Source organism: Gavialis gangeticus, unplaced genomic scaffold, assembly GCF_001723915.1.
Source record: "Gavialis gangeticus isolate Ggan-Ray unplaced genomic scaffold, GavGan_comp1, whole genome shotgun sequence".
NCBI classification, from domain to species: domain Eukaryota; kingdom Metazoa; phylum Chordata; order Crocodylia; family Gavialidae; genus Gavialis; species Gavialis gangeticus.
In genome coordinates, this window is record NW_017729024.1 from 12,358,836 (window position 1) to 12,369,099 (window position 10,264).

At 39.7% G+C, this 10,264-nt stretch overlaps 1 protein-coding gene across 1 annotated transcript in view; it reads right to left on the minus strand.

Moving 5' to 3' along the window:
* The window catches only part of ADGRV1 (adhesion G protein-coupled receptor V1), a 576,350-nt gene that overhangs the window by 19,370 nt on the left and 546,716 nt on the right, over positions 1–10,264 (minus strand). Inside the window, exons 88-89 of the mRNA XM_019518182.1 lie at positions 4,066–4,257; positions 2,109–2,286 (exon numbers count right to left, since the gene is read on the minus strand). Coding sequence (XP_019373727.1) covers positions 2,109–2,286; positions 4,066–4,257 — 370 coding nt within the window. The remainder of the gene's footprint in view (positions 1–2,108; positions 2,287–4,065; positions 4,258–10,264) is intronic.

A 10,264-nucleotide genomic window follows, 5' to 3' on the forward strand; every position in this document is an offset into this window, starting at 1 on the left:
TCCCTGCAGTGGCTTAAGCAGCAGAAACTGCTGTTATCACATTTCCTTCAGTTTCAATGTACAACCCAATTTCCAGTAGCAGAATTTTTGGGGAAAGTAAATATGGTAGTACTATCTCTTCAGAAATTGAGGAAAGCCATTCACAATTCTGAAAACTGCAAAAAAAAAAGTAAAAAAAAATATGGTGCAAGATCTTTAAAAATAATTATGGGGTTTTCAGAACCTGAAATATGCCGAAAAATATCCAGTGAAAATGAAATTTAACAGACAATGCACAGAAATATCATTGCCACTAACTTTTCATATTTTACTCTATAAAAACTGTTTATTTTGTGCTTAATCTCTAAGAATTATCCTCCAGGTTTCTTTTTCTTCTTAAAAAAAAGACAACCTAAATGATGATAGTGCAACTTTAAAAGTGGCATCAGCAGATATATGTATTTGTGTAGATTTACTGTAATATTGACACTTTAAAAGTGATGCAGTTGGAAGCCCTGCTGAATCACTTGTGTAAGACTCTTAAACACAGAAAGGAGTATGAACTATTTGAAATGGTTAGATGTGTATATATGCAGAAAAAAACAGGGTACACTTTTTAATTAATTAAACAGGAATTTTGCAACCTATCCAAAGCAGTTCAAATTTACAGCAGATCTACTTTGCACACATGCATAGCTGAGAGAATAAAAAAAGTTAAAATGCATAGAATTTAAACTTTAAATAGTATCTTCTCATATTTGAAAGGATCATTTATGAGGCAGGACCCACATGACGTATATAACAATACACACACAACTATTGCACAACATATTAGGAATTTAAATGCAAAATAACATTTCTGGCTCAATTTCTTAAGGAAAAATCCAACTAGTTACTCTATGGATTTTAATGGAAGCTGGATCAAGAAGTAAAATAGTATAACTATCTTTAATAATGTTACCCTTTCATTAGAAACATTTCTGGTGCTCCAACCCATACTCGTCATTTTCAGAGATATCACACAAAGTTTTGTAGCCTCTAAAAGAAGAGATACTTTAGAATGATAACACAGCATTGGATATGCCAATTCATTTTCTTGATGGTATCTCTCTGAGAATGTCCCCCACAACAGTGTTCCAAAGGCAGGAGACAAAAATAGTGACTTTTTATTATATTCTTGAATTTTTCACTTGGTTAGTGAATTTTGTACCCTACGTAGTACCCATTTCTAGACAGACTTAGAGGTCCATGATCTCACTGTCACATAAGAGATGGGTATAACTGAGAACCACTCAGATGGGAACCCTAAAGGCATTAACTGGGAGCTCCAAAGCCATTGGCAGGACTGCTTACACAAACCTGTGTAACTTAGATCAATTCTGCTTCAGGCTTTCTGAATGCTTATACCTAACCTATGACTGTCTGTTGCACTGACTATGTCTGTTTTACAAGTGTGGTATAAATGCAGGCATCTCAGGCAGGCCACTCTCCTCTTGTGCTCTCCAGCTATTTTGCAACCTAATTACAACTGGCTCCTGCATAGGTGTTATTCACTGAACCCCATCTTGTTCACTCCTTCAAGCATGCCATGATTGGGCTCCAAGTTTCCATGGTATAGCATGAGAAGACAGGCAGGTTTTGTCCTCACATATTATCCTTCCCAGGACCATTGGCATTTGTTCTTTGTTACTTCTTCCATATTCCAATTAGTAAATATGATCAACCACCGCAGAAAAAGAGGACTGAATAGTAAAAAGCAAGGGAACAATACAAGACATCTAATACCTAGATCCAGTAAGTTTAATGCCTATTGCTACTTGAGAAGAAATGCTAGAGCTTCCAAACTAACTGTTTCCTTCTGTATGTTTGCACCACAAGCTTAATGTTCTTTAAATTACATTTTTGTAGCCTATTTCTTTTTCTTTCTTTTTTTTAAACAATATGCTCATTATTTTTTAGTTCATAGAATAACGGGTCCTGGCAAAACAAAACTTTATTCTAGGTTTGCACCGGCAATTGGAATGCATTAGCAGCAACTGGATCTGATATTACAGTAACTCCATGGGAAACTGCTGTGTATCAGAGCAAAGCATAAGCTTCTAAAAAGGGAAGTAAGAAGTGCCACTTACCAGTCTTTAAAGCAAATATCAAGTCATCAAACTCTTGTGACTCCTCATCAGTCATCAATGAGCCGTTACTAAATCCTCCAGTAGTATGGAAAGCAGCACCGTTCTGCGGACTCTGCTTAAAGGCAGCACTGGCTTGACTGGCTGGCTGCAGGGATGCCCTCTCCCAGTCTGCTGATACCTTAAATAAGTTTTAAAAAAGCCTCAGAACTTCAGTTGTTACCAAAGCTAGTGTTCTGTCTTGTTAGGCCTTGTTTACATTATACGGCTTTGGCTGGTAGAAGTTTGGTTGGCAGACAGCAACCACCATAGGGAAGCTATTTGTGGAGGTCCAATATAGCAGTTGTGCCAGCATGGCATGCAAGGCAATCTGGGAGGCGTCAACTGTTAAAGGGGCTGCCACAGCTGGCAGAAGCATGCCTTTTGCTGCCTCTTAGGCAGCAGTAGAAACCTTTTTCACTCACAGAACTGGTTACTCTATCAGTAGAAGAAAGGGCTGTGCCATCAAAGGGGAGCAGTGAGTGTAAGCACCCTGGCAGTTCTGCTGGCAGACCTTGAGTTCTGGCCTGGTGTAGACTGATGCAGACCAGACCTTTGTCCAGATTATTATTTGTCCCCCATCACCACATTAGCTTCAATTCATGAGTAAGCCGTGACCTAGGATTAGGGGACCTGGCACTGGTTCTCCCCTTGATCAATTTTACCTTTACTCTCCACAACTCATGATCCATTTTCATTCCTTTTCATATGATTCCTTCAGTGACAACCCAATGCCTTCCAATGATACCATAACAGTATTTTATCTTCACACTATCCTACGTATTTGAAAATGCTGATGGACAGCCTGATAGCTTGGACATCTTTTTTGCTATATCCCATTTGCCATTTATTCAAAGCTAGAGCACTTGAAAAAATGGATTTTAGTTTGTGAAAATGACTGAATTTTTGAAAAATAATATTTTATCCCTAAAATATATTTTTAAAGAAAACACTGCAGGAAAAAAACTGAACTTTTTCTGGCTTTCTGGAATCCTGCCTTTCCCAAAGACCAGCAGTGTGGCAGCTGGGAAGCCAGGCAGTTCCAGTAAACTACAGAATTGGCCATACTGCCAAGTGAGAAGCTGAGAAGTTCAGGAAAAGAAGCAGACCAGGTGAAGCCAGGTGAAGATCTGGAATACTTGGAAGATCTGCTTAAGGTTTTAATAGAATCAACCTGAAAAATGTTTCAATTCCATCAAAACAGCAGCTTCTGATGGAAAATTCTCACTCCCCACTCCAAATCAGTGCACATAAGGTAGGAAAAACAAGGGACTGCAGTCCTACAGCATACAAAATGAAATCTGGTTGTGGTCAGGACCCAGAATGGACAGAAAAACAGAGGGACTGGAACCAGCAGTTATTTTAGGCACTATTGCATAAAGGGAGGGCTACGGATAAGGAAAGATATGAAGTCTCATTAAGTTTGAAGAAATTACTAAATCTGAGAGAAAAGGCTGGGAAAAGCCCTACAATATTTTCATTTTGAGTATCAGATCTTTGTTTTACATATCTTGACATCTGACAAGGCTACTTATAGCATCAGTAAAGATTGGAGGTGCGAACCTGGTTCTGTGGGGTCAACAGGAGTTTTGCCATGGACTTCAACGGGGACAGGATTTTATCCTAGAACTACAGTAACCTGACAAAATCAATCCAGTTTTCATAGTGCTATAACACTGTAAGCAAGCTAGTAAGCAGTATGAAAAAATCAGTAATTGTCAGGCATAAACTTTATGAAAAAGTTGTGTTATTGTTCCTGAGAATAACAACATTTACTGTACAAGCCAAAGCCCTTTCTATGGTTGTATGTATGTAGCTCTACCTCCATCCCAAATCCAAGTTATTCCATTATGTTGCTTTCCCATCAAAATATATAACTGCATTTTTCATACTTATGACATAAGGTATAGCAAATAGGTACCTCCTCCATAGCACTGATTAGATTCTGAGTAGATTTGCTGATTTCTCCTCCTGGTGCTGGCATGCCACTGCCATGGGTAAAAAAGGGTGAGCCTGGAGTGCTGTGCCCATTCATATCCACAGTGTAACTCGCTTTCACAGGACAACACAGTTGATTGTGTAGGATAAAATATACTACAAATACATAAAGTCCCTGGAAAAAAAGAAGATAAAAGAACATCATATGTGAAACAAAGCAATCTTGAACTGGATTAGGAACGCATTTATGACAAAGTCTGCCACATGCCAGAGCAGATGCTTCCCATCACTCCAATAGTTAATGGTTCATATGATTGGGGTGTGATACAGTGGATAATGAGAGAAGATATCACTGTAAATCACAGACCTAGAAGAAGCAGGCAGTTTATATCCTGAGGCTTCCAGTAAAAACAAAGGGATCAATAATAAAGATTATCCGGTTTAGCCAACCCAGTTACAGAACAAAGGAGCACAACAACAAAAACAACTAAAGTTTCACAGCTGCCTGAACAAGGAGAAAACAGGTTTAGGGACTTCTTTACAACTGGACTTGACAACCGGCTGCTGCTTATTTGTTCTCTTATTGACATGCTAGATCCTAATACTCCTGCCTCAAAATCCATCTCATGTAAACTCCATTGCTGCTGTCATACATAACCAGCTGTAGCTACAAATCAAATCCTCCTTATCATCCACTAATTCAACACTGTCTTTTATTTATGATTTTTACAAAGGCTCTACTGTATGTCACTGAAGCGTGCCTTTAAAGCTTGCTAATTTTGACCTTCAGATTGTGTTAACACAAAGTGTTTAAATGTGTCTTTTATCTCCCTATAAATCCTATAATTCAAGTTTGGTGAATGCAGTCTAACTCTCTCTTTCTGGTCTAATTGTTAAAAAACTGAAAAAAAAAGTCAACATGCTAGAGAAGAAGGAGATTTTTAGAAAGTAGGATGTAGAATGCCTTCCTGGCTTTAAATTTGCATTGTCTTTATGGCTAATATTGTCCTCAGGACTTCTGAAACAAATTTTACTAAACAGGACAAGATACTTTAAAGGTACCTGCAGGCATAAACTGGTAACTGAGGTAATAAATATTAAATCAGCTTTTATTTGGCCGCATATATTAAGGAATTCCTTTGAATAGAAAACAAGACTAGGAACACCCGAGTTAGTCATGCAAGCACACCCACAACACAGAAGCCCCAATTAAACCACATGTTATCAGATTAACAGATTTTAAGACCAGAAGCAGCCATTATCATCAGCTAGTTTACAGCTACCTACAGCAGAGGAAAGGAAGATAGAGCCCCTTTCCATTCCAACCAGCTAAACACCAGAAAAATATTCTCACAAAACTTCTATAATGCTTGCATCTCATTTGTTTATTTTGTGACAGTAAACCAGGCAATGAAAATGTTAATAAAGAATTAACTGAATTGAGAAAAATAATTGTTTTGATTCTTTTACAGCATGATTTTTGTCAGTAATGGCTAATGAATAAGTACTAATAATAAATAAATAAATAATCTGGGCTAAATAAAACTACACATCTGACAAGGGTGATGAAGCAGTTAGTTACCTGCAAAAGCTCATGTTTCTTTGAACCAGTTAATCTGCAAAGTGCCACCCTGCCCTGCCTTCTACGCAATGATGTAAATCTATAAACTGGAAAAGAAAAGCCCTGACTGCAAATATCCTATATCTCCACATGATTTCAGTGTCCAAACACCCAACCATGATATTTGCACATCTCATCTGAAGCTTTGCATTTTCAAACAGTTACCTGAATGTTGAAAAATCACCCTCATGTCAAAACTTCATGTTCCCTTCTCTTACAATAGTGACATTCAGTGTTTTAGCCTCATGCACCAAATGAATGGCTGGTCTCTGGAACAAATCAGACCCTGTGTGCTGGGATCAGATTCTGGGATCCGACACTGCCACCACCCAGCTCTGCATGCCAGGATTGGGCTCTGGGGCCCTAACCTACCTGGCCCAAAATTGAGGCTGGGCTCTGGGGCCAGACGCTGCCTTTGTCCAGCCCCATGCCACCCTGAGAATCCAATCCAGTGTGCAGGGCCATGGCCTGTAAGGCTCCCCATGGACTCATGGGGAGCTCCATGGGCTGGATGACATGGTGGGACTTGGGCCCAGAGCTGGCCTGTGAGCAGAGGATTGAGCACCTCTATTTACAATCATAAGGAAAAGGGATGTTGTTATGGAGGTATCAACTTCTAGCAGGCCCACATCCACTTAGGTGTGGTCTGTCTGGCAGGAGAAACCAGTAGGGTGTGAAGTGCCACCAATTCTCGCTCTACTGCAGGGGTGGCTAGCATAATCCAGAAAGAAGACAGACACGGTTGACTGGCAAAGGGACAAATGATGGGATTTTAGAGCCCCAGCAGACAATTAAGCTGCTCTACCTCAAAGCAACCACAAGACTGCTGGCTGTTCCCTATCAGCTCTTTGTCACTATACTCTCCTTCAGTGGTTTTACTGTGGTAGTTCCTGGTTATCAGAGTCTGTGTCTATGCCGTAGGCAATGTACAAACAAAAACACTTTGGTCCCATTGCTTATTCTACAAAATAACAAGTGGATAAACAGATGAATATAAGTGAGGCCCAAAGCAAGACAGTATAGGCATATATACAAAGCAAGGAGTCTCAGGATTCATAAGTGTCATGGATGGTTACTAACTGATGAACCATTTTAATTTTCACTGTATTTCACAAAGCTAGTTCTAAAGAATGCCTATTCTTGTTATCTTAGGCTAAGTCCAGGGAAAAATTGAGACTGACCAGATTTCATCTGTGTAAGTCAAGTTTTAAAACAACCCTTTTCTTGTTTTATAGTAATATGCTCCTGGTCCAAAGGCAAGTGGTATCAGCGAAGAGTTTAATTTCAGTGACCTGAAGGATGTATTTCAAAATTAAAACTATTCAGTTACCATACTGCAATAGCTACCTTAGTGACAAACAGAAGAGGTGTTAATGTCTGGGGATCTGTGTTCTTTTGAGATCCTGCAAGAAGCTACTGCAGTGATGTTTAGCACTGAACACCAAAGCAGAATTCATTCTATGCGATTCAGGGAGACTCTCACATTTTGATGCATACTGGTGATGAACTGCTGCCTTGTGTTTCATGTACGGAGTAAATTGTCTCAGAGAGGTTATCTGAATTGCCTAAGAACACAAAGGGAGTCCAAAGGGGAGTCACTGATTGAGTCAGATGTTAGGATCAAGAATCCTGAGTACTCCTACTCTTGTGCGTTTTATATTGCAACACTGCCTTCAAGCAATAGCTGATCAAGCAGTTCAAATTGTATCTCATTATTTTTTATAATTCACAAAGGCATTGTTTTATACTGCTAACCAAAAAGAGGGTGGCTCCTTCTTTGACTCACTTCCCCAATTGTGCAAGGAAAACTGAAGCATGTGCAATGAAGTGAGGAGTTGGCACAGTGATGCCACATACCATCAATCAACTTATGCATGGTTGTTTTAAAAAAGACCTCAAGTAAGAGACTCCCTGCAATTATGGCTGTTAGCTGCCACTGCAACTACCTTTTGCAAAATCAAAGTATGCTCACATTGTTTTGGTGTAATCAAGTAGTTCTACACACACGTTGCTGAATTTTAGCAACCATAAAAACTGAGAAGCCTTGAATCAGGTGAGATTTATCTGTGCCCATTTTAGCTAAAAGTTAAATATTAGTACCTAGATGATGGCTTGCTTTGAAATAGGAGTGGAAATGTGTACACACTAGTGTTGTCAGTCGTGGCAGTATTTATCACAGCATAAAGTCTTTTTTCTAGCAGTAGTGACTATGAAAATAATGGTATTAGCAAAATGATGGATTCCCATTTAAAATTTTGTTAATTGTTTTGACCAAGTTGACGTTCTACCAAGATACCTACCAACATTATTCCACCCCAATATCTTTAAGGATATATAGGAACAATTTTGCAGAATAGAACCAGCATGAAACATGGTATGCAAAGGTTCTATTGAAGCAATTACCAGAACTGCAGGATGATGGGAAAGGAGGCAGCAAGTGAAGTGGAAAAAGAGATACCAGTTCAGTGACAGCAGACAATTGCTCCAGCAGGTAGATAAGCAGGAGGTACAGGTAATTTTTGATATTCAGATATTTATGCTGCTCAGGTGTCAGTCAGGCAATCCAATTGCCTAAAAAAAAATCAGTTGCATAATACCAATGCTGCCTTCTGATTTGCACAGACCTTCAGAAGCAGTGGCTTTATTTCATAAACTAGTTCTGTGAGGTGTGCAGATAGACTGAGATAAATAAATTGTCTTTGGACTAAAATGATCATGCAAGAACACCAGGGGATGAAAACATGGATTTTCCAGAGATAAAATCATGAGGTGCCACAAGTTTCCATAACTGTGGGCCATCACAAATGAAGCAGGCACAGAAAGCATCACACACTCATCAGCGAGTTACAACTGCATGATAAGACTAGTACTAATGCTGCTGTTATTTCTATGACAGAGAAGGTGGCACTAATGGGCAGAAATGCTTGTACTGCTATTGGTAGCTGAAAACAGAAGAGAACAGCACTAGAGAGCAGTAGGATGTCACAGACAAAAAGGAAAGGCAGGCAGTTTCAGGTAGCATGATGCCAATGCCACTACCCTCCTCATGTAGATCTGGTGATTGACTAGAAATTGTGGGTGTGATATTTAGCTAAGCTGCACAGCCTGTTTCACTTCTATTTTGGGATATACTGATCATGATCATATACTAAATCAGGTACTTGTTACCAAGATGATTCAGCAAACACATTTGTACAACACTGGCAATTTATGGTCTCCCACCAAGACCTCCCACCATAGCTGTAGCAACACAAAACAGTCAGGAAAGACTGATCTGAAAAAGTCATCAGGCGGCAAAAGCACACCACAGTCCACTGGCAACCTTTCCAGCCAATGGATTTAGAACAGCCCTGAAGCTGATCCACATTGTATTATTCAAATCAGTGATATGCAAACATAAGACTAATTTTTGCCTCCCAAAGGGGTCTTGTGTAGATCAGCCAGATTAATAAATTAGAACCTCATTTTATCCCTGTGACTATAGGCAGCTGAAAGTGACACCTTACAGGGTCCACAGTTTCCACTGAACAAAGGGCTCAAGTATTAAGTCCTATACGTATTTTTTTCTACCTTGTTATGTCTATTTTAGTGCTGGGATTTTTCTTGAGTGGGAAGGGAGTTATTTGATATGTTTTACTCATTTTAGTTTTTTCTTGTATATAACAACAGTAATACCGGTTGTGATTTGGGAATTCTGATTTTTCTTCTACTGTATTGTTGAAAAGCAAGAGGTAGGCAGCTACAGAAGCCAACAACTTAAGTACAGGCATTGCATGGCTCTAAACAGAAGCACACAATGCGAGCACTCCCCCACAAACACATACACAAATTTGGAGCGATGACTCATTGAAATGGCCTTCATTATATATCTAGCACAAACTGGTTATGTTCTGACTCTTTTCATCTTTGGATCTGTACTGTTCTGTGGTCTGGCGCTGAGCTCTTCTAAGCTAAGAATTTAAGAACTGTAATATAAAATAATAAAATATACCAGACTGAAGGTCAGCAACAAACCCCATCTTTACAACTCTTCTGCCATTAAAGGGAGTCAAGAAAATATCTAAGGCTCATCCCTGCAAATGCACATGTAGTTTGCAGCACCATCGACCTGTCTGTGGTGTAGCAAACAGCACATGCAGGTGGTTGCCATACTGCAAATTAGCAGAGCGGTGAGTTTTTTTGACACTGGGAAATCCCAGTGTCAAGAAAATTCATGCCAGAAAAAAGCAGGGCAGGTCAGAGCAGCGCATGTGACAGCAATGTGCACTGCCCAAAACTGAACCCTGGCCCTACACAGCCACACTCTGGCTGCCACTCACTCAGTCCATGTGCTTCCAGATCACCCCAGCCTCCCATACCCCATCAACTTGCTACATGCAGGGTTGTTCATCAGAGACAACCAGCAGCAGCACAAATATGTGCTGCTGCTAGTTGTCCCCAGGGAATGCACGTTACTGCTCATGGGGATATGCCCTGATTGTTTTTATGAAAAGTGACATTGAACATCAAGACATTACATCTTTCTTAAAGACACACACACACACACACACACACACACACA